The 25210-nt window shown below is 42.8% G+C and overlaps 1 protein-coding gene across 3 annotated transcripts in view; it reads left to right on the forward strand.

Annotated features, from left to right (window-relative positions):
- Nucleotides 1-835: 835 nt before the first annotated feature.
- KCNH1 (potassium voltage-gated channel subfamily H member 1) overlaps nt 836-25210 on the forward strand; it is a 192696-nt gene continuing 168321 nt past the window's right edge. For all 3 annotated transcript variants that reach the window (XR_012586085.1, XM_074579511.1, XM_074579512.1), the window contains exons 1-4: nt 836-1046; nt 14153-14276; nt 14523-14629; nt 25069-25197. Coding sequence is in view for 2 of the 3 variants with exons in the window: in XM_074579511.1 (XP_074435612.1) it covers nt 974-1046; nt 14153-14276; nt 14523-14629; nt 25069-25197 (433 nt within the window). In the remaining variant the exon portion in view is untranslated. The remainder of the gene's footprint in view (nt 1047-14152; nt 14277-14522; nt 14630-25068; nt 25198-25210) is intronic.

Raw genomic sequence — 25210 nt, forward strand, 5'->3', positions numbered from 1 at the left:
AGTCGTGTCTTGAATATGCCCTGAGATGCGGAGCCTGAAGGTGCTGCGCTTAACGAGGCGTTACAGCAAGTAAATGCCAACGCCAGCAAGAAAATCTGCCTTTTAAATTTCAAAGATCTGAGTATTTTCCATTTACTGATAGATTGGTGAGGGGGAAAGAACAAAGTCGTTTAATCCCCGACTGAAAACCCCTGGTAAATTAAATATTTCAAAGAGTGTGAGGCTTGTCAAAGGTTATATTTAAACTCTTTATCTCGGCGCTTACCCTGAGCTGTTCATCAGTTAGACCACATAATAATTACGAAGTAGCAACTCACCCCAGCGAACCGAGAGACGCGGGCCGGGGCCGGTAGTGCCGGGCGAGCCCCCGCAGCCGCCCGGGGGGTCGCTGAGCGCCAAGCCTCCGGTGCCCGGCGGCGTCGTCCCGCCCGGGGCGGGAGGCAGCGGCCCCTCCCGGCAGGCGGAGGTACCTCCGAGTTTGTGAGCGGTTTGAAAGCGCTCCGAGTTTCTGAGCCCCGTGGTGAGGCGGCCCGGGCAGATCCCTCTCAGGCTCGGCGGCTGTTGGGCCGCCGGTCCCTCACTCGCCCCCCTCCGCCCTCCCGCCACAGCGTTTTCCGCTGAGGCGCTACCCGCGAGCAGTGCCGGTGGCGGCTCGCCGCCCTGAGCTCCCGGAGCGGGCTCCGTTGCCCCTCCGCGGGCGCCCGTGGCCGGCCTCCCCTCAGCGAGCGCCGGGCCGCGTCGCGTCCAGACGATGGCGCTGCAGCACCGGCCTTGCGGCGGCGGCGGCGCGGGGCGGCGGCGGCCGGCAGGGGGCGGCGCGGGGCGGCCCGGCGGCGGTGGTGCGCGGGAGGCGGCGGGAGGGCTGATGCCGCACAGCCGTGCCGGTCCCGGCGGAGGTATGGGGCGGGCGGGGAGCGTCGCGGCAGAGCCCTGAGCGAAGCCTCCGCGTCCGCGCTGCCGCGAAAAGGCGACTATGGCCGGGGGAAGGCGAGGGCTGGTGGCGCCTCAGAACACGTTTTTGGAGAACATCGTGCGAAGGTCTAACGGTAAGGGGGGGGAACCGGGGAGGCGCCGCCGCCCGCGCCCCGGGGCTGAGGGCGAGCCCTCACCGGGGCGAAGCAGCCCTCCGCTTCCTCGGCGGGGGCAGCCCCGGGCGTTGGGCCCCCGCCGCTCCCGGGTGGCTCCGCCGGAGCGGCGCATCCAGGTGTCGGGGCCGAAGCCGGTGCCGCCGGTCGGCTGCGCCGCCCAAGTCCTGCCGGAGAGCCGCCGGCCCGGGCGGCGGGGCGGCCGGCTCCCGGCGGGGCTCCGGCTGCAGGTGCGCCGGCACGGCCGGGCGCCCGGGGAGAGCCGGGCTGTGCCCGGTGCGGGGCGGGATCCGCGCCCCGGGGGCAGCAACGGGGCCTGAGCCGGCGGGCACCGGGGGGGTTGAGAGGGAGTCGGGTCACCGGTGGGGTCCCGCCGTCGGCGGGGGCTGCGTGCCGCCGGGGGCACGGCGGCTCCGGTCGGGGAGGCGGTGCGGGGATTCAAGATGGTCTCTGGGAAGGGAAAAAGCCCGGTGGCGGGGGATCGGCGACGGCTGCGGGTCCGAGTGGAAAGGGAAGATTTGCCACAAGTGAGGAGAGAGTTTGCCATTTTGAGGGCTGAGGGTAGACAATTTTTTTTTAATTTTTTTTTTTTTCCCTAGTGCACTGTAAGCAGGTCTTTCTCTTGGAAAACTGTGGGGTGGAAAATGCCTCGAATTTCACAATTGCATGCAAATATGCATTAATGTTATCCAGATTCTTTCACTTAGGGACTTACCAAAAGCTGTTCCCTCAGTAAGTGTGCGGCCGTGCAAACGTTTATGTATTTGTTTAAACCTGGGCATGTGCATTTTTTTTTTAAAGCTATGAGCCTAAGTTCTGCCATTTTTAGTGCTTCCATTGACTTCAATGGGGTTACTTAAGGGATTAAGAACTTCTACTGTGATTGAGAATGTGCAGGATCAAGCTCCTTTTGAAGACAAGATGTGTTAATTAAAAATATAGTCAGTTTGTTCTGATAAGGCAATGATAATTAACCCTCTTGATAAGCAGATAAAAACTCAAAATATCCAAAAAATGATTTTTTTTTTCAATTAGGCACTATTATTGGAGAAATAGCCTTTGTTAAGACCATATTTTCACATAAAATCGTGAGGCTCTTTTTATAGGTTGTTTCTCTCTGCAAGTTTCCTATAGAAGGGAAGGGGTTGGAAGCTGCATTCCTGAAAAAATACTCGCCATTCTTACAGTGAATCTTGCCCTCTTTTTTTAAAAATGAAATGTTACATATCATCACACTCAGGCTGCTTCTCTAATCTTCCAACACTAGTTATCTAAGGCTTTTCTCAAAACTGCCTTGAGTTTGTAGATTATTTTCTTCATTAAAAAACAGTTTTCTCTTTTGACTTTCAGTGCCAAAACCTTGATGCAGTAAATCAGTTGAGGTTTGGAGATGGGGGGGAGTCATGCCGCAGAAGCTATGCTCTGTTTCTTCCTCTTTTCTCCCATTATTAAGAAGGTGTCATGACAGAGTGTGGTGCTAGACAGCACAGGTAGGATGACAGCACTCCATTTCCAAATGCTTGGCAAGTCCTGAGGGCTGTAATCAATACAAGTTTTTAGATTAAGCCTGGTAGGAAGTGATGCACAGTTCAGCCATGTTAGGAGAAGCTTAGAGAAGTGACTCAGGTTAGGAAGACCATTTCTTCTGTAACATGCCTTCTAGTTTTTGCTGGACACAGTCCAGCTTTGCTGTAAATGTGATGCCGTCACATACAAATGGCGTATGAATCAGTGCTAATGTGGGACCATCAGCCTTTTCTAACCTCCGTCTTGTTCAGGAGACAAGGATAGTCTCCTCGCTCTCCTTGTCTGGCAGGGCTGTGCTGGCAGCATGGAAACAAGCCAGTTCCTTGTTGCCTGTCTCTTCTTGGCCTGCCTACTTGGCCTTTGAGATGATTTGGGATGCCCACAGGATGAGTGCTTAAATGGGCCCATAAAGCTTGAGGTTTGGCTCCCCCTTCTTGGTTTCATTTGACTGGGTAGTAACGTGACCCGCAAGGAAACTAAGCCATTTGGGATTTGCCAAATAACATTGGGCTTGTTGTCAAACTGTATTTGCTGGCACATGCAAGCAAGTTAAGTAGCGCCAACAGATATTGAGTTGATACAGATATAGGAATTTTCCTAATTTGGCGAGGATTCCCTTTGAAAGGAGAGGAATTTGGTCATAGAACAGAAACAGATACTGAAAAGTGCTTCACTTAAAGGTACTTGTATGTGATGTGCATCCACAGTCACAGGTGCACTGAGGAAAACACATTCTTGATACGTGTTATGTTTTGGGGCAGGGGGTGTTAATTCAGTGAAAGAGGCTGTATGGTAATAACAAAGTAATTGACATGCAACCACTTTTGGAACCATTGCTCTAAGGACAGCACTAATTATACGAATTTTTTTACCAACTGCTTAAGAAGTAGTTCTTTGAACAGCCTTTCATATTAGATGTGGGTCTGGTAAGCTGATGAGCCTTCAATGGCTAAAAGTAATAGCAGTGTGTGTAGGCATGCAAGTTCAGGGGTTTTCCTTTAGGGTTAGTATTTTGCTTATGTTTATATCACAGCGAGACTCACCTCAAACTCCATTGGTCTGAACTGTCTCCTTGAGAGTTATTAGGAACAAGAGCTGCTTCTTAGGTTCTGAGACAGGTTCTCACGCACTAAATGCCAGCCAAAAGAGCTGTGCTAGGGTTAGAAGCTGCAGAGTATTTCCTTTCCATACATTGGAGTAAAGAAGGATTTGATAATTTCTCAGCCCATCCTGGGATGGGATGGCCTTATGGTAGCGCACACAGGAAAGAATCCACTGAGACCTGTCGACCTCATCTGGTCCTCTGTGATTTCTTCTCACAATAAGACCTTTTGGATGAAGTGTGAACTGAAGGCTCTTCTTTGAAATGAGGGACACTGTAATCCTGCTTGTCTTGTATTTAATGTTTAAAAGCTGTGTTTCTATATTAGCTATGTAGAGCTAGAAAAATAAATGTTGTATATAGTGCTCAGTTGACAAAAAATTGTTTGGAGCATTGAAATATTTAAAGACCAGAACACCCAATGGGACAGAAAATGAGCCCCTGCTGTAAAACAGTGCAGTATGTAAAGAATCACTAGCCCCTGATGGTTACTGCTAATGTGATATTAATGTTTTTCCTGGGTAATGTAATACATCTACAGTATACAAGCACTATAACAGCAACAGTTATAATCTTGGTTCATGGCCAGGGCACCCAATTCAAATGGTGCAGTATGTTCTAGAGAATACTGATTCTTTGTGATATTCTAATGCTTTATTGATAACTGGAGGCAAAAATACTTTTCAATTTATGTAAATGCCAGATAAATTCTGCAGTCCTTCCTTGGTCAAAATTCTCACAGAGGTACTTGATAATTGTGCGTGTGTAAGGATGGCAAACACAAGTCCTGCATTTACATGGCTATGGAATTTCAGTGGAAGTCACAGATGCTTTTCTGATTTATTGACAAGACAAGGAGGTTGGAAGAAGAGGAGATTAGAGGGCATAAGGCTTGTCTGAATTTAGTCTTGCTTTCACAAAGTCCTGTGGGAACACCCTAAGGAGACATCAGGTATGGAAGCAAACCTGCACCCTTTGATGGAGAATGCAGCGAGTTCCCTGTAGGGGGAAAGAAAAAGCACCTTCAGACACAAGTCCTGAGAATAACAGACGTTTCCATGATTTATGGCATTACTTCCATTGGAGACTATAAGGTCCCAGTACAATAAATATTCTGCAACCTGGGCACGCTAACCTTATGCCGTTGCCTGAGACCTAGGAGAGAAATTAACTTTATAATAAACAGCTCTGAAACTGAAAAACCTGGTTTTGTGCTCAGCCAGAGAGAAATGCAAAGGAAACTAAGAGAGAATGAAGAACCAAACCCAGTTTTATTTTCATAATTTTGCACTTGAATAAAATGTTCATTTGAATGACATGTTCGCACACAGTGGTTGCAGACAGTGCTGTGTCTGCTGCAACCTGGCCCTGCCTGCCTTCCTGTCAAAACCTAAAGCAGCGAGCAACATGGTATGGAGATGCAGACCTGGCTGCTGCTAATACAGTTTGGGTCCAGAAGCAGTACAGGCATCCTTCCGCAAAGGTAGGGTTTACTATCTTACGTGTTGTGGGTCTAATGACTTTCAGCCTGCTGAGCTGTGACGTTGGTAGGGAACACATACATGAACACAAGCTCTGCATCAATCCTCCGTATGCGATATGCCACGGGCAGTGAGGTCCTGGTCATCACCAGCATACCTCATACTAGTCCAAAATCAGTAAATTGCATCAGTCATCAACAACGTATTTTCATGCTGAGAACAGGACTGCTTTTGTTGAAATTAGCAAGCACACTTTTGGGGTGGAGTAAACTTTTATATTTCCTTTTGATAGAGTATGTTTGGTTTCCTGATGGTTCATAAAGTTCCATAATTTTCAATGAATCTTCAAGCACCACCGGGTGAAATTTGTTATTTGCAGACAATGAGCACAGAAACCTTGTCCTGCTGGTAAATTACATCCTAGTGTGATCTAGTGAGGTTCTATTGAATAGGGAAATGCATTTTAGTGACTGTTTTAGACATGGAAGTATTGAAAAGGACAAAGTTCATTGTGTACAGGGAAGAGCAACGTTGAGGTATTCCTTATGAAGTGCAATGTCTGGGTTAAGCTATCCTAGTTCTTAAAGTTCCCACATGGGCTGACTTGGAAGGCTGTAGCAGATACGCAGGAGGTTTTCTGCTCCGTGCTGCCAACTTAGTCTCATCCACCTTCCAGGCTTCAGTGGGTTAATCTCAGTATAAAAAACCTCGATGTAATGGAGTAGAGGGTTCTGGCCTGGACAATGCTTCTCTTCCCTTGTACGGAAGGCTCTTTGCCAGAGTCACGCCTTGCAAAAAGTGCATGGAAAACTGCTGGCTCAATAATAAGAAGGTGCTATATGTATAGAGTGCCTTTAGCTGAAGATCTTGTTTCCCTTGCCATTACTATGGCTTGCGCTGTGCATCCAGTGGTTGAACTTGAGTCTGTACACTTTACACTGCAAGACCCAATTTATTCAAGATTTCCTGTAAAATCACATTTGGCTGAGTAAAATCCAAGAGCGTAGGTCTGTCTGTTGGCACCGATTAGAACAAGACATTTAGCCATGAAAGCAGCAGGCCTTCAAAAACCACAAGGGGACAACTTGTCGGTTCCGTGTTAAGGATGTTTTCTTAAACTGAGAGTGAAACAAAGGAACAGAGTTTGTTTCTCCTCGCCTTCCTTGTTTTCGAAGTTAACAACTGTGGAGATGCTTTTATTTTCATCCAGGTTTTTCATACAATTGGTCAGTAGATCAAAATGTCTATTTGGTATTGACTTTTTTTTTTCTTCAGTATCACCTGTGTTGAGTATAAAATGGTTTTTTGCTGGCTTTTACTAGGCCGGAAGGTTCTAGTTTTGTGTGTGCATCTTTATGCATTTAGAAATGTATGACCCGATTTCCTTAAAATTACTTTTATAGATAGTAAGAAAAAAAATGTACAACACGGAGATGATAGATAATGTGTTTTAAAATTAATGTTCTGAAAGCTCAAGAAGTTCTCCTGTGATAATTCAACATATCAATCCATTTCTGCATTAAATCCTAGAACAAGATCATAAAACAAATCTTAATGAAACCCATTCATTGGAGAATTTGTTAATGCATTTTTGTAACTCATATAGCTAAAAGTGAGCAGGGAGTTAGGTCTTGTCAAATGCTTTTAAGGCTTTTGATGGCTGTGGCTATAATCAGTAAATCAAACGGCTTCTTTAAAATGATGGAAGGCCCATATAATTGATGCACCTAAAACATGTTTTTTTCTGGATTACTTTTAAGATCAGATGAGAGGTAAAAAAACCTCCCGATCAATTAAATTGTGACGTCTCACTGCTAAACAGTATTTTGGTCCTTTATTAAGAATGGTGCAATGTATGACTCTTACAACTGATGAACTTTCTAATTTCTGAAAATGATCTCATGCTAATGTCAAATTTGTCTAAATATCTTTTTGTCTATTTTTTTTTTAATTTCTTGGTATGGACAGCACTTCAGGGATAGGCAAAGAATGATGCTATGCATAAAATACGTATGACAGCTTCTGTGCACTTTCCATTTCAGCTGTTCTTGTTCCATTATTCTTCACTAATTCATTTTATTTTTAAAAAATATAGATAATTATGAATATTTTACAGCTACTAGTGTTGAAGGGCTGTATTCTTTTCAATTTAAACATTTCTCATGGTAGAGGCCTACTGTGAAATATTTGCTACAACAATGCAAAATAACAAATGTTGAGATGGAACCACTAGTTTTTATCTATACTGCTGGCTGAAATTAGCATTCATTTTCTGTAATGATTCAAAGTGAGTCACTTGAAGTTGTTGTTTTAGTTAGTGTCTCTTTGTTATTTGTGGTAAGTATGATGAAATACATTTTTTAATAATCTTTTCAGCCTGTACTTGCACTGTACTCTGGAGTACGCATGACAGTGTAAGTCATATTTGAATAAAGCATGAAATGCCTGCATTTAGTGGATTGTGTTCATGCTGTAGCAGCCAAGGAGCTTTTAAATACATTTTTGTTGCTGTAAAATAAATAGTTATATGAAACTTTTATAAAACATGTAAGCTCAAATAAACCTATCAATAGGGTTTTATAATACATTGTTGTGTATTAGAGTGAGGCTACAGCTTAAAATAATTTTGTCATGAGATTAAGGATGTACAATTTTGAGACCACTATATTATTATTCTATAGAGAGATCAAGTTGTTCAATGGGATATTTAAACATTGACACACTCCCACTCTAGGAATGAATACAAGGAGATACTGAGTGGATGTGTGTATCCATGTAACACCATTGACTTCTGCAGGAGAATGTGGGTGGAAGAGCAGAATTTTGTCCTATTACTTTTATTCTACTATGTGAATAGTCTTTGAGCAGCTCCGTACTTGTTTTGAATACAGTTAAAGCACTTCTGTTAAGATGAAAATTTGGTTGGTTCCTGTGTCTTTCCTCCCTGAAGTGTGAGCCTTGAATCCCATATATGCAAAGAAAGGATTGAATAGATGCTTGAAATTCAGTTTGACTTATTTGTACTGATTTAGGGCTGTATTTTGATCTCGGAAGTTACATTTGAACAATGTAACTAATCAGTGTGACTAAATGCTGCTGGTTTACTTTTGTCAAAGCTAAGACTAAACATGAGCAGAAATTAATACAAGCCTATCCTTTGCAAATGGTTAAAGCAAAAGCACAATACGAGCTGTGTGACTGTAGCAATTTTGACAGCCTACTTATAAACAATGTTCTATTTCCATGCGTTGTGTTCCTTACCAAAAATGAAACCATCTCTTTTTTCCCCATATCCAAATGATGCTACTTGTGATGCAAAGTCATAAGTTTGTAAATACCAGAATTGTTTAGAAACTCATCTATCCCTTGTACTTAAGCTCTATGGTACAGTCTTTAATCATACAGCAGTTGCATTTTTGCCAACTGCACATTTCTATGCTGCATTATACCCAGCTAACGGCACAGTAGCGAAGGAGGCTGTATCCCTCACCCCTATCCCCAGTGACTATGGGTAGCATAAGAGACCTGTTTACTGAGCAGTTCTTAGTTCTGCTGTAACAGTGGTGTGTGCTTTGTAATGATAGAGGTCTAGGTTTCCTGCACTGAAGATCCATGGGAAGAGTTTGAGTCATGGTAAAAAAAGACATGCTGGTCTCCATAACCAGGGTTATGTCCTCACCCAACACGATGAAGGCTGTGGTCTGGAATGAGGAGCCCAATTTCTGTTCTATAGGGGGCTGATGGAAGACTTAGCGAGTTTAGTGAGGAGCAGGTATTCCCACCACAGTGAGCCTGATTCTCCTTTTGCTTATAGGGGAATAAATTAGGAGCAAATCTTCTGAGTTTTATATTTGTATGATGACTGTGGGAAAAGATATTAACATGTTTAAATGACGTTTGTGCATAGTGCCAACCTGAGCACACTTGTGGGGGGCTTTGACAGATCTGCATACAGATTTGAAAGTGCAGGCTCTGTTGTTACCACGGTTTGCGCTACAACACACTGAACAGAGGTTTCCTCTTGGTTGCCTCTGTGTGCCTCCTCTGTGCAGGCGGCGATGTGGGAACGTGTCTGGCAGCGTTCTGGGAATATGTCTGGCTGCTGGTGTCTGACCTTCTGACAGCGCCTTCCTAAAGGGAAAGGCAAAACTGGTGTGCTGGCATCTGGAAAGAGGTGGGGGGCTCAGCTAGGCAAGATCCACCTTACAGGAGAGGCTGGGATGCTATGGGTACGAATGTGCAGCAGTGCAGGGGAATGGTAGGGAGGAGGCATTTTGGTAGCCCGCTCCATGCTCTTTGCAAAGGAGATGACTTCTCCTTAGGCAGCTCATCCTGACCAGCTACGTGTCTGTGAGGTGCTTGTTGTTCTCAGGCATTTCAGAGGCTTGAGCAACAAGATTTAGTAGATACAGTAGCTTCAGTGAAGGTGGGTGTTCTAGAGACATGCTGTCGCTGTTGTTAAAGCGTTGCTGTTATTTGGAAAAACATTTTCTGATTCTTCTGTGATGATGTATTTTGTGAGTGGAGGAAAGCACTGGTTTCAGTGGTTAAGCAAGTCTGGTCTTACGTTTTGGAAGGAGTTAAATTGTTTTTCTTGTTGCTTTAAAGCTGCTGTGACTAGTTTAAAGTGATAATCCAAAACGGGTCTGACATTTGAGTGTGTAAAGGCTGACGTGTGGATATACTGCAGTGAACAGAACTGACTTGTGGAAAATGCAGGCTAGAAAGTATGAAGTGGGGCACTTCCCAAAGTAAGCAGTGCTGCAGACTCTCATCATGGAAGTCTGCACTACTCATGCAAGTAATTTTGCTGCCTTTGAGATGCTGAAGTTCTTTCTTGCATTTCTGCAGCATGAGCTGCTCTGTGCTGCGCTTTACATATTTCTGTGCCTCTCAACCATCTGGCTCAGACTGTGCCAAATGCAGCACAAGCCAGAACCTCAGGTCTTCTTTTATATGAGCCCGCCCTCTCCAGTTCCTAGCTCAATTCTTCTTGGAGCTGATAAAGGTGGGCCAGTGATGCTTACAGCTTCTCCTTGGGCCAGGCAATACCACTAACCCAATTGACATTTTGATAGAAATCGATTTCCTGGTGAGGGAGTCCTTTGAGTCCTTTCAAAGAGGTGCTGCAAGTCATTAAATAGTTTGAGTACTGCAGCTGTGACACATACATTTTACCCCAAGTCTTTGAAGAGAATTTAGCAGTGGATTTATTCATGGTCTTCCTCTGACCAACTCCTCTCCCAGCTTTGTTGACCCACTTGTGAGTCCCCAGGAGGCTTTGCCCTGCGATGCTCAAAGAGTTCACTAGAGCATCCCTCGTGCTTGTTGTGCAACAAAGCCACAGCTGTTTCCTGGCCTCTGGGACCCTGTGTCCCTATGGATGGAGAGGCAGTATTTGCCTCAGTGGATGTTATTTAATATTTTCTTATGCTAGGAACAATTGTTTAACAGATTATGAGCTGTCTCTGAGCAGCACATTGTCAGGGATGTCAATGCAATTGAATGTAAATGATAGCAATGAGAACAGCACTTCTACCTCCGGGTTATCTGTCAGAATAAACTATGCAGGGGAGTTATAAGTGGGAGTCCTTATTTTATGCTGTGTCTTGCTAGTGTTCGCACAGGCAAAACACTGTTGTCGGAGACACTCCTGGAGAAATGCAGGCACAGAACCACTCTTGTGTCATTGTTTTGTCTTCAAAGAGATCTGGGAAGAGGAGTGAGTAACTGGAAAGAAATTTTTATTTGTCTCTGAGACTCTTTCTTTGAGGATGCTGGGGCTCTCACTCTGTGGGCTGTTAGGCTACAGTGAGTTTCATAAAAAAAAAAAAAAGGTGGGTACAGGAAGTTTGGAAACCACCAATGCCGTTTGTCTCTCCCTTTGCAACAAAATCATGAACAAAGGAATTGATCATTCTGAGCCTGTTAGCCCCCCAAAGAAAGCTGTCAGAGTGCGGTGGGTTGGAAACCTCTTTCCTGGCCTAGCAGTTTGGATTGTGCTACCACTACAGCTTCTCTCGGCTGCCTGGCTGCTGTGCTCACAGGGGCCAACATTCTCTGCAGGCTTTCAGCTACATGGAGAGTTCCCAAGCACTGGCCCCTGCAGGGCATTTTTTGGGATCTAGGGATCACCCCAGGTCAAGGGTTAAACAATGTGGCAATAGAGCTGGAGGAGCAAGCCCAAAAATGAGTCAGGGTTGTGGCGTTGGCTCCGGAGAATGGGTCCAACTTCAGTATTTACTTCCTGTGTGTTTGTAAGCTGCGTAAAGCCTGGATCAAAGAAGGGTGAAGATGCAGAAGTGGCAACTAGGTGGAAGTGAGACATGCTTATAAAACAGTGGGATCATCAAAATCCCTGACTTGCTCTTTGAATTGATAGATGCCAAAGTTATTGCCTTTAAAGCTTTGTAGGTGTGTAAAGATCTCTCAGGTTGGTTGTAACTCACAACTAAACCCAACCAGGACTCCCCAATGAAGCATTCTACCTCCGCATCCCGGAGTGGCTCACCCAGTGTAGACTAACAGGATTGCCTAATAGGGATGCATAAAATACAACAAGTAAGTCACACTGACTTAAAAACTCACATGGTGAGGATGTTAGCATCTGTTCTTTTTGGTAGCTTGATAATTAGAACAATCATTCAGGAGTTGAAATCAAGGCTGAGCTTTCATCGCCCTTGGGTAGCCCCACGTCTCATAGGAGAACACCTAAACTGCTAGGCTGTCAGCGGGGAGGGAAATATTTGCATGTTCTCTAAGCATTCTTTGGAAACTGCCAGTCAAAAAAAAATCAGGCTTTGTTGGGCCAAAAGGTAAGCAAGTGGGAATGTCATTCTTTAGCGCCTGCAATAATGGCAAATAATCCTGGCTATTATCTTTGAGAATTGGTTTTATGTTAAGATACTAGTTATCGTAAGTAATGTAGGAAAGGGGGGAAAAAAAGCCCTTAAAATATCCCCCTTTTTTCATTGTTTTCTATAGTTTAACTTGAATCATAGAATAGTTAGAGTTGGAAGGGACCTTAAAGATCATCTATTTCTATTTGGGCAGGTTTCTATTTGTTGTGCTGATGTTTTTTGGTTCTCTCCCACCCACACTACGCATGGAGCTTCCATCTCCCAAGCCTTTGAGAGCTGGGCATCTAAGGGCTAGCAGTTTTGCCTTTTGGTGCTTAAATCCCCTTGTGGACTTAGTGATCTGTTTTTACCTGTAAAAGGGGGATAAGAGCACTGTTGTACCTTACAGAAGCATCGCAAGGCTAGATAAAAGTAGGATTACCACAGTAATGGTCATCAGAAAAGTGCCCTATATAGCTTTTAATTAAAAAAAGAGATTATTTATCCAAAGACAGTGTTGAGGTTTAAGCGTGAAAGGAAGGCCACTGCTTAAGTTAATAAAAGCTCTTCAAGGAGTTCTTGAGGAAATGGAGAGAAGAGGAGATGGTGAGAAGGAATGCATGCATGAAATAAAACCATTCAGATTAGGGCAGGACCTGGCCTAACACTTGTATTTGCATATTTTTTTGTCATTTTTTTGTACTTCCTGACGAAAATTTAAAAATATCCTAACACAGTGCAATGCAGTGTTTATAACAGACACTCAAAAGCACTTGCTTTAGCAATGAGAAATGACTTGGCTTACTTATTCATAGGAAAGGGTAAAAGACGTGTATTGTTTTTGGAACAAAGTGCTTCAACCAAGCAAAACCCATGGTATTTAAAAAAGACTGTGAGAAACAAAGCAGTTAAAGTGTCCTGAAGTTATACTACTGGCGTATTTCATTCTAAAGAGTGTGTAAAGATACACTTAATCATGCTCATGGGATTGGCCAATGGATTTAGATAGCTGCAGGAATGTTTTATTTAAACCCACTTGAAGTTTGCAACAGGACAAAAGATTTTGAAAGGGAAAGTTAAAATAAATAAAACTCTTTGCAATTAATAGGTAAAATGTCGTGTTTGTGTCTCTTGGTTGCAGGAAGTATTAATGACAGCTATGTATTGTTGAGCAGTTGGGCTTAGATCCTGCAAACTAGACAGCATAGGCTCCCTTAAAGGCTCTTCTTAAAGGCGGATGCCTCTTAATCTCATGTGGCTGCTCTGCCTGTCTTTCCAAAGTCAGGGGGTCTTTGCAGCTGTGAAAGGAGGCACCATCTCCTGCCTGCCAGTGCCCAAGCACCAGCAACTGCTGTCTGTCTTGGCACAGGTGTAGTTAGTTGACTGCACAAGAGCCAAAGCAGCAGAGAAAAGCAAGAGCTGGGCCCAGCATTGAGGATGGTCATAATTTGAATGAGATATCAATCATAAAAAAAAAAAAAAAAGTAGCACACACAGATCCAGTGAGAATGGAGGTGCGAATCTTGCTCAGTTTTTTTCGTACTGTTTGAAACTCCTTCTGGTTTGTACAGCAAACAAAAAGCTCTTTCTACTGGTGTAAGCACTAACCTTAGTTGTCTGGTGTCTAGTTTGGAGCACTGTGCCGTACACGTCACATAAGAAGTATTTGAGCTTGCGTGGCTGGCAGGGAAGGCTGTATTGAGAGGAGCCACTGTGTCTACATTCGGAAAGGAGAAATATTGCTCATGTGCTGTTTTGGCTGTGTGTAAGAAGCTTCACGTTCAGACTGAGTGTCATGGTGGATCAGTGCACGTGGCACAGAGGGAAACAGTTTGGTGAATCTGTTCTCAGTCAAAGGATGAATTTTACCTACTTAACTGTCATGTGTTTCGCTTGCATAAAACCATCCTCTTAAGCTTTGCATGAGTAATTAATATTTTTTAAAATAAGAATTTACTTAAAATTAAAACTGGAAATAATCCTTTGACTGCAGGAAGAATAATATCTGGGGAAAAACTGCAGGGACTGAAGCAATCAGGATTGGGTCCTGAAATGAGTCTTTTCTCTAATGTAACCGTAGCCTTGTGTAACGTCTAACTGATGTGCTCTTTCTAACAGATACTAATTTTGTCTTGGGTAATGCCCAGATAGTGGATTGGCCCATTGTCTACAGCAACGATGGATTTTGCAAGCTATCAGGATATCACAGAGCAGAAGTTATGCAAAAAAGCAGCACCTGCAGGTATTTGAGAGCAGATTTATTTTCTGTTAAATAGCTTGTAGTGTTGTGCTTGTTGCTTGAGGAGAAAAGTAATCTGTTTATTCCAGTTTTGTCTTTTATCTCCTGGGGCCGCATCTGTCAAATACACTTTCCAGGTGAAACCAAATCAAAGAAGGGCTATTTCTAAATAGGTCCTTTTCACACTGTAAACAAATGGCTTTGTGTCTTTGTCTAGTATCTGACTTGAATTTCTCATTTTATTTGTAGTTTTATGTATGGAGAGCTGACAGACAAAGATACAATTGACAAGGTCCGGCAAACATTTGAGAACTATGAGATGAACTCCTTTGAAATCTTGATGTACAAGAAGAACAGTAAGTAGTTGATTGGTTTATTTGCTAACATAGGTGTGTAAAGTTGTTTTAAATTATAGTGTAAGCTGCAAGTCGTTTGCCTGAGGGACTGTGCTTTATCTAGGGATAAATAAGCACCATACAAGGAAGAAATGAGAATATTAGGGATGAAAGTCACTCAAGGAGGCAGATGAAGCTCTCTAATTTGTTCTGACGTTTAGAGCAATTTGTATGTGATGCTTTAAGACAACAGTCAAGATTCCATCAACAATGATAATACACAAGCTGGATTTGTGCAAATGGTTTCCATTCAGAGAACCTACTTTTTCAATTTTTAAAAATTTGATATAGCAAAGCCAGTAGTTAGATGTTGTTTCGGAATAAAAAGAACCCATCTTTTGGTTTAGAAGCTGAACTACTTCTGACATTTTCAGATGAAACTGTCTTTTGTTTTGGACAAAAATTCCTTAATTGGGATATGATTTTTTTTCCCTAGGAATTTCAGTCTGTCTGTAACTGCATATGTCAGGAAATGAACTACTTGCCCAAAATGTGTTGGCCCATCTAGTGTGGACTATGTCATGGCACAGTTATTGTCATCTACTTAACGTCACCTGGAGTGTAAATACACTGAGGTCTTCAGCCTGGCCAAACGTTAAGCTGAAAGTCTGCATTCTGTAACTTATTTTGCCCTTAACAATTTTGCCTTCTAATCATGAAACTGGTAGTGTCTGTGTACAGGGGAGGGAACCTTGCAGAAGCATCCCGCAAGCAGCTCCTTCCCATCAGAGCTGTGATGATCCATTTGATCATTAGTGGACATGGGGGGCTTTAACCGCAAGATAGAACATAAACTGCTATGACTTAATTTTTGACAGTTAACCTCATTGCTACTTTGTTTCTTGTTAGAAAGACCAGTTTTCTGGGGAAAGGTTATCCAATCTATCTGTACATGTGAACCATTGGTATTTCTGTTGAAATGACCAGGTAGTACTAATGGAGGTTGGTGAGAGAACCACAAAAGCTAAAAGATAATGCTTATGTATGCTAGTGCTGATCTGTGGATGTGTGGAGCTGTTTGTTTTCTATCAGAATTAATCTGTTCTTCTAAGAAGTGGTAGTGCCAAAGTACATGGAATTGTTTTTTGTCATTTTTTAGAGAGGAACTTTAGAAATTTTTGCTTCATCTCTCTTCTAGTCTTCCTTCTCTTTTTAGCCTGTTCAAAGCATCATGACCTTTCACACGATGACATTAGTCAGGGCTCTTCTGGAGCACAGCTTTGCAGGTCCAACTCATTTGAAGAGCTATATGCGCTATCTGAATGGCCTTGCTTTGTGCTTCTTTCCTTCTAGTTTTATCTGCCTTCAGTGTTTACCTATTTCTTAAAGCTGATTTCTGTTCCTAGCTCAGTTAGTGGCCGTAGGGACATAACGCAGCTCACATCTATGCATCCGAAGCCAAGTAAATAAGCTGCAGTCATGGGATCTTGGAGGGTCTGGAATTCTCTCTTAGTTAACAGTGATTTGGCACCAAGAGGCTATGCAGCTACTCTTCTGTCATTGCTGCAGCATATGGCCTGTAGTAGAGCCTGGGGCCTCTCTGTCTTTTATGCAGATTTAAAGCAAGGTAACCGCGGAGTGAGAGATGTTTCCTGCCCTGCTGTGCACTTCCCTGAGGAGAGGCGGCCTAGAACAAAGTCCAGCTGTGCAGAGGCTGTGTTGCGCGACATGCCAAAAAGCAGAGGGTCGCAGGCATGGGAAAAAGGAAAGCATAGATCTTGCTTTTAAGTTTAACAAAACGCAGTGCTCTTATGTTTGTTAGATTCATAGCTTTAGAGGTACATTAACTACTGTTGCAGAGACTGACTAATAACGCTGGAGAGTTGTAACTGAAAAATACTGAAAAGGGGACATCCTGGAGCTTTTTTCTCAGAATCAGCCACATGGTAGAAGAACACTGTCTTGTTTACCAGTCATGTAGCACCCAGATTGCTAAGTGGTCTTGCCTTTGTGGTCACCTTACCTCTGCCTGCAACTGTGGCAGTTGCCTGCTTGGGCAATGGAAGTGATTAGTTTCAGCCTACTCTCAGTTTGAAGGTATTGGAAAAGACCCTGAATTTTGTTAGACATCTTTTTTCCTGCTCTTTATTTCCTTTTTTTGTCTCTCTAGTCTTCCCTTATTCTATTTTTCTTCTTCAAGTTAGCCAGTAAATTAGACAGGAAATAGATTTTTGTTGTTCTTTACCTGCCCACACCCTCCCTATAAACTGAGAGTCATAATAAATAGCTAGTTTTTCTTCCATTTTTATGTTGTTGAATAATTGGTACATTTTCCACAGCCTACGCATTTCATGTACTTCTAGCTGTTTTAACAATACAATCTCTCTCCTTTTGGGGGGAAAAAAGGAAAACAAAGGAGAAGTTTCAAGTTAACTTTGATGTTGCTAGTGCCGGCCAATCTTCATGTTGTATCTTCATGAGCAGCAGTCATCTCTCTCTCTCTCTCCATCTGGGTAACAATTATGTCCTGGTCTTACACTAGACGTGTCAACGATAGGTTGAGACATTTAATAATGCTACTAGAAGTGATAGGCTTTTTTTTTTTGACACTGCCCTCTCCATGGGGGTGACCCAGTGCTAGTATTTACTTGTTTGTCTGATAAGAATATCCCATCTAGATGTTGGTAGGTACAGTATATCTAGCAACTTCACTGCAATTCACAGTATCAACACTAGAAACAACATAGGCTGTAGTATTCAGAATAATGATACAATTTTCTGCCTGCATCATGTTTGCATTTATGGATACTGTCTCTACCCTGGCCTCCCCTTTCTCTGTCCAGGTTTCCCCCCCATCCAAAAGTGACTGTCCTCCCTCTTTTCAGACATTGAAGTTAAGATGAGAAAGAGATGTGACGGTTGCTTGGGCTAGGCCCTTGATTGCTTAGCAGATATGTGACGATCATTGTTATTCTCTGGAAGAACTGCTTCCTAGAAATGCAGAGCTCCTTCAGGATAATTGGAAGCAATTGGAGCAAGCAGGTGCGCAGCCACCAGATTTTTGTCATTGTGGTTCTGATGCCATCCTGTTGCATTCAGTGGAGATTTGCGGTCATACCTGGAAGGAGACAAATGAAAGCTTTCTTTAATCTGGACTGTAAAATGACAACAGACAGGTTGACAGTAATTTCATGTGAGAGCTTCAGTTCCATTGTTTGATTAGATGTGAGTGTTCAGTGATGCTGGATGTATTGTTTATTTTTATATGGGAAAATCAAAACATTGCTAAGTCTCACTGAAATTGGTGGAGTTATGTTAACTTACACCAAGGAAGGATACGGCCTAATATATTAGAAAATATTTTGTATCTAGTCCTAGTCATATCTTAGCTTATCTGAACTGATGCAGCTTAAACATCTAGCTTCTTATGAGACTTTGACAGCCATTTGTTAGGTTTTTACACTTTATGGTCTGCCTCATAAATTAAAATGGCTGAGTAAGTTAAACCTGGACTTGCATTGCCTGGTTTTCCATCTACAACATAGTCTGGGTTACAAGCAGTGCAAAAGCAGGCTTCTTCTAGATGCACTTGCTTCCATTGTTGCTGAAGTAAATTGTTGTAAGAATGTAAGTTTACTTGTTTCTGCCTGTCTCTGAAGAGGTGGTGTCCCGTTTGAAATCTAACCCCCTTTTCTATGCAGTACTTGATACGCTTCAGTGGAAGAATATCTGAAGTTGTCTAGACTCTTCAAAACTAAAAAGTGTGAAGAGTTACAAAGAGTCTTCAAGTGTCCCCTGTCTGAGCAAAGACATTCCCATTGCTCCCAGTGCTGCAGAGTGATAAGACACCTTTTTTATTATTATTTTTTATTTTCACAGAGGTTTTCTACAGGTGAGGCCAGTGGAATAGCAGCAGCCAAAGGGCTGGCTGTAGGTGATTACTTTGCACACTGCAAAGTGGTTTGGATAAGCGGCAGCTCTGCTCTGAGTGCCTATATTGTGGTGAGAGTGCCAGAGGCTGGACTTCACTTTCATTTTGTCCTGGGGTTCACTTCCCTGGTTTTCTGGGTGCTTGAATGTTTAACAAATTTAATACCGTGAATATTTGTGTGTGTATTTTTGTTTTGTTTTTTGGATAATTTTTTTAACACACACACACCATTTCCCACAGTGTATTAGAAGGCTTTTAGATGTCAAAGAATTGCAAATAAGCCCAAAATAGTGATTTGATAGATTCTGTTTGCACTTATCTTTGGTACCTGTGCTTTCTACAGAGGTTAAAAAGCAGACAAGCAACCCCATCCTAATTTATAGAGAGCAAAATTCACTTCAGGGTGGTAGACCTGTGATTGCCCACCACCAGGGAGAGTTTTTCATAACTGTTATTGGTTAAAACCATTTATATTTGTGTGTGCTGTGCCTCTGGTGTCTCCAGATGGAAACCTTTGCTAAACCAAATCATTGCATAGGACCAGAAGCAGGAAAGAATGAGGGTGTTGGAGTGAAGTGGCATGTATCATCCTGAGCCTCCTATTGAAATATAGCTCCATATTTGTCAAGCAGCATGCAAACCTGCATCTCCTCTTCTGCGAAATCCATCTGCATGAGTTGAGTTACCTTTAGCAAGGTGAAATCTAAGTATTTTGGATTCATAAAACTGATAATTCCCATTGATCTTGTCAATTTCAAATGTGTTGACAAGCAAGACCTGCTGTTATTTCCTCAAACATATACAGAACAATAAGACTTTCCAGCAGTAATCCTTAAACATTTTATCTGGGGTAAATGGAAAGAAGATAACAAGACTTCCCCGTGTCTTCACCTTCCTTATACTTACTTTCTGTTATTCAGAGAACTCAGAATCGGCTAAACCATATCAACACTGCTGCAGTACAAGTGTGAGTGCTGAACCTTTTTCCTACTGTGTTCAGTGTCATAGGATAGCCCCTGTGCTTAGCGATTCCACCTTTGGTGACTGAAATTGATTTTTCCTTATCTTAGCGTGTAAAGATCTGTCCTTTAGAAGCATTAGCTGCCAGAGCATAGCAGCACCAGATGTGGAAAGCATGAAGGTAACAGCTTTTAAAGTGCTGGAAATGTATTTTAAGGTCTATTAGTATTGGCACAGAGTGGTGAGCTACATACTGACTTGGTTTGTTCTCATTCAGTGCACACTCTCTGCTAGAAGGTAGAGTCTATAGGAAGCCTTTTGCTCTTTGTCTTACATGGTCAAATGTCAGAGGATCCTCTGTGGTCCCAGTTAAAATCTGTGTGGATATAGTGGCTTGCCTAACTCTTTTGGATCGCACCTCCTCAAATGGTTTGCTAATGTGATATTGGACAAACTATTCAGTTTTTGTGGGATAGAGACAAACAATCTCATGCTGAGTACCTGGGCATAAGGGAAACTGCAGAAGGGGTCACTGTAATGGTCAGCTGCGCTGTTTATATAACTGAAGTCCTGCTGTCCGCACCGCTGCATGTAGGAGTTGTTGGAGACACAGCACATGCGTCTATCCTTTTCATTTCCATACTGCTTGACTGTTTACCTTCAGGGCAATACCTGTCTGATGACCGTTTGACTGAAACATTATCAAGTAATGCAGAGGTTGTGCTGCGTTGAGGAAACTTGCCCCATTCAGTACGGGCACTGAAGACATCAGCTAAATTGTCAAAACTTGTTTTTTTTTCATTATATTTATAAACTAATTTTGTTTTACTTTGTGGAAAGAAAAATCGCTTATTGTAGTTTTATTTAAGCAATGTGCTTTCTGTAATCTTGAAAAACAGATGGTAAATTGACCTCTTTGATTAAATGGTTCAAGATATGGAGAAAGAGCACATTTAGACAGTGATTTTGATATTCATTGTAGCCTATTTTTGTTTGACAGGAGGGAAGACTGAAGGAGAGGTCATCAGTATGCTTAGGGGGAGAAGCCAAATAGACCTTTAACGACTCATTTGCTTTGATACTATGAGAGTGTCTGAAGGACCTCAACCAAAGTTAAATAGCATGTTAAATGCTGGTGTTCCAGCTCAGCAAGGGGCTGAACGTATCACTGTTGAAACACACAGGACTGGAAAAGAGGAGAGGGAAGAAACAGTAGTATTTGTGTTACAGATGGGAAATTATAAGGTGTGCAGACATTTACTATGTGTTAGTCTGAAGAAGACTTGGGACCTGAATTACAGCTCTTAAAATTACCTTGCCTTTAAGGCAACACTCTAAGTACTGTGCTCAGGCCAGTGAAAACTATTGAGAGCTGCATCTTTTAATTCTGGAATTACTACGTAACTTTGGTTCTGTGAGACGGGCCGGTCCTATGGTTACTGTCAGAACTTCAGTGTAGACTTTAATTTCTTCCCAGTTGTTCGCACTACTTCTCCACCAGCTTTGAAGTGACATTCTCTTTTCTAGCGGGATCGGTCCTTCGCCATTAGACAAACTCTGGATTCTTTCACTGTTGATTGCAAATCTAACAGAAGCCAACGTGGCTCACGAGTGTTTACTTCTTTGTTTGTGCATTGGCATCATTGAACTTGACAAGTGAGAGAGTTTGCCAGGACTGAACAAAAAATGTAAATGAAGTAGATGTATTGTTGGAAACACTGGTAAACAGTTTCTGCCTGTCTGTACGTCAATGCAGACTGGGCGCATATGATGAAGTTACTCTTGTTTTGCTATGAGAGCTCTGAAACATGCTGTAGTTTCACTCCCTGAATAACCCATAGGCTGAACCTGAAAATCATATTTTTAATTAAAATGGCCTTCTTTGTGCCTCTTGCCAGTCGTGGTCATCTGGCTGAGCAGGGACATTGGCTTTGACATCAAGTGTATGAGGGCTGCCTGTAGGAGGTTGAAATTCTAGTTTCCGACCTGATTTATAAGTGGTTTATGCTTTAAGCTTTCCTGTTTAATAGTTAAATAAACTGTTTAATGTTTAAAAAGTAAAATTCTTCTGATAATTAAACCAGTATGCAGGAAAAAAGCTGAGCACAGCCACATCTTGTCTGAGCCTTTCAGTGTGTTCCCACAGTTCATATCCCAGTTCTGCTATGAAAGAGTTCCTGGTTGCAGAGCGCTGTGGAGAGCCCGTGTCACCCAGCGCTGTGAGCACTTGCCTCATGATTGTATTTTTATATCCACCTGTCTCCTATTCACACAAGAGACTGACAAGATGGTGGGGAACACGCTGCAGGGAAAAAATACTGAATAGTGCTGGGGAGACAGATACACGGCCTGGCAGAATTTTCCATCTACTTATTTCTGCTGTTGCTGTGTTACTGTGTAAATCCCAAACTGGAAGATGATTTATGCAGACCATGTGTGCCACGTTGATTTTATATTCTGCCCTGGAATACACCCTGTTCGTGGTACTCTGACACTCCGGAGATCTTAAGGGTACCCAAATAATGGCAGTCATCAAAAACACCTACTTTTAGCTGTCAAGGATATCTGGCTCTTTCTCGTTGCCTGTGGGGCACATCACTAAGACCTGCACTTGGTTCTAGGTAGAACAGTGTTTTGTTTTCCTTTTTACTATAAATAATGCAGTGCAGGAGTGGAAGTCAAGGGAGTAAGAACCCTGCTGATATAAGCTCCGTGCCCTGCAGCAGCCTTCTACAGGTTATCGGGAAAAGTCTTTCCTCTTGCTCCATTCAGAACATCTTAGAAAAATCTTGCAGCAACGTATCATACTGTAATCGTAAAGAGAAGATGACGGCATGCATCTGGCAAATAGCCAGTATAAGAGGGTGAATTGCATACTTTTGGTTTGTTTCTGCGTACAGCGTCTTCAAAAGTGGGGTAATAAGTGTTTATAGCTGTGAGAGGCAGAGATGAAGTTGAGTGTGTAATTCAGCCTCAATGCTATGAAGGTTAATATTACGAGCAGCCCGTAGCAAAATGGCTGTAGCTTGAGGTAGCAAAACAATACAAAGTGGTTTTGGGCAGGGGAAAAGATCCCTAATGAAAAAGGCAAGTGCATGTAGATGGAGATCCTGCCTGATTAAAAAGTTGCAGTGTTAGTGAAGGGTGTTGAAGTGGGTAAAATAAAAAACAATTAGTCACCAAGGAGTCTGTGTAAAAGCTAGATACAGATTTGATCAGCCTCAGAATAGTTCACATGTGAAGATGGGAAAAAAAAAAGTAGGCAAGAAGAAATGGAGATAGGCAATTTTAGGAGCTCCTGAGAAAGGGTAAAGGGTGTTACTGTCTTGAAAATTGCTGTTGGCTGCTTTGTGGCAGTGTCTTCTAAGCTCATTAGCAAGTTAGTGATGATTTTACTGGCACAGTTACTTTGCTGAATCTTTTCTTGCATTTAGTGTTTTCGTTTACTAATACTTTATTGGAAGGGGTTGTTCAGGAATGCTAATTCTTTTAAAAAAATAAGAGATGTATACATATAGAGAGAGACCCCTGAATACTTTCTGCCATGCAGGCATGCTCCAGAAATGACCATCAGTGATTCCATCTGGATTTCTTTGCTTTCTGAGCAGAGGCCTCCATGCATCATATACCCTGCTGTTTATAGAGGTGGCTGTACATATGGCATGGAATCTCAGCCAGGGTTTGAAACTGCCTGTGCTATGCAGGCACAGTGGGAGCCTTAGGAATTGAACTTCATTTATGGAAGTTGTCCATGGGTCTTGGAGATGCCCTGGCTTTCTGTGGCCTGAAAAGATTGCTAAGCACAGAGGCTGGGAAACAGCCAGGTGAAGCACTGGTAGCAACAACCTCTGTTTTATTAACATAGATGGAAAAAAAGCTGCCTTTGCTTGCTTTGCTGAGCAGTACCTTGTGAACTACCTGAGGTTTCCCTGTGACAGTCAGGAAGCACAAGTGTCCCTAGTTAGAACTAACTATTGCATGATATATATCATGTAGTACTCATGTTAAAATATTGAGCAATTCAGGTGAGATCTTTAGCCTAGAGGGGAGTCCTGTGATTGAGAAAGAAAAGGAACACTCTTCTAAGATCACCCTTTCTAAAACAGGTGTGACAAAAATTACACCTGGTGCTATTTACTCTGGCTTTCCCAGATGGTCAAAATCCTGCTGATTTTTACATCTTATATTGGCCCCTGGTATGTAGACCCTTCTCTCTAAGCATAGCTCACAAGGGACACTCAAGAAATGTTGCTCACAAGAAGCAAGCCTGAATCCTTTCTTTGGCTTTTACGTATTATGCCCACAAAAGCAACAGTGAGTTTTTTCGTCATCGTTGATGGTGTAGGGACAGTCTGAAAACTCATGTACAAGCTCCCTGCAGGCCCAGGCCTGGTGACCCTGGAGTCTCCTGATTGCCTTGTACCTCACAGTTGGAGAAGGAGTCGTCTTTTTACGACCAAAGTTAAGATGGCAGACTGAAAAATGGTGCCTTCAAGGAGGCAGTGTTATGACATATAGGAGCCAACTGCTTTGTTCTGAGCCCTCCAAGTGGCTTATACTCAAATGTCACTAACATTGGTGTGGTGACTCCTGAGAAATGAGAGTGGTAGACACCATCTTGTTACATGGAACTTCATTGCTATCACTAGGGTCTTTTCAGCAGCCTCAGCAGAACTGCCAAAAATATAGAAAGGCAGGGCTGACTGACAGTTTTGCTCCTCAAGGTGATCTGTGTGGATAGATGTCAGGGAAAATTGACAGCAGCATCTGAAGGGTCATTATCTGGGATCATCATTTTCTGTGATGTGCAGGCTCTGAACTCTCAAGCAGTTTTAATTAGTAGCTTATCTACTGCAGTAATTAGAAGAGTACCATTCTGTGCAGTACAACTTATTCCTATCCACAGCCCATGGCCTGGTCCTGTTGGCTTGTTCTTTCCTGAATTCAGTGGAGTCTTGCTTCATGCTAGAGTGCTTGTGAGCAGGCTCAGGGCAAGGCAAGCTGAAGGCAGCTTGTAAAGGATTTCCCTTGCATGGGAGGATTTGCAGGCTAGACCAGAGCTCCCAGAGCCTGGCTCTTGAAGCCGGGCAAAGACTGATGTAGTTGTTGGGGCTGGATGATGCTGCCTGTTTGCAGAGAAGGATAAGGGCAGCCAAACTGGTCACGCTCTTGAGTTGAGAGTCTGTATTATGGTCACAGTCTAGGCACAGTTGGCCTGTTCTCAAGTCCTGCACAGAACCAGCAAGACTTTGTTGTGTGCACACTTTGCACGTACGTGGGGCTCTTCTTTCAGGAGATCACAAAGAACTTCAGAAGTTCAAATATTCACTTTGTAGATGAAGCCCAGAAATAGTGAGTGATTCCTGAAGATTAAAAAGCTAATCAGAGGCAGAGCAGAGAACTTAACACTCTTGTCAGCTGCTTTGTCATTTTTCCTAATGGGTGTTTGCAAAAAAAACAACATTAAAGTAACATTTACAGATAGCTGATTTTGAAGTGTAAACATCTAAACTAGCACGTTAACTGTTCTGCTTACCATTGACCAACTTTTTGATATGTTTGTTTCCAGGAACACCTGTCTGGTTCTTTGTGAAAATTGCTCCAATTCGAAATGAGCAGGACAAAGTGGTTTTATTTCTTTGCACTTTCAATGACATAACGGCTTTCAAGCAGCCCATTGAGGATGATTCATGTAAAGGTTTGTCTTTTTC

This window comes from Larus michahellis, chromosome 3, assembly GCF_964199755.1.
Source record: "Larus michahellis chromosome 3, bLarMic1.1, whole genome shotgun sequence".
In the NCBI taxonomy this organism is placed as follows: domain Eukaryota; kingdom Metazoa; phylum Chordata; class Aves; order Charadriiformes; family Laridae; genus Larus; species Larus michahellis.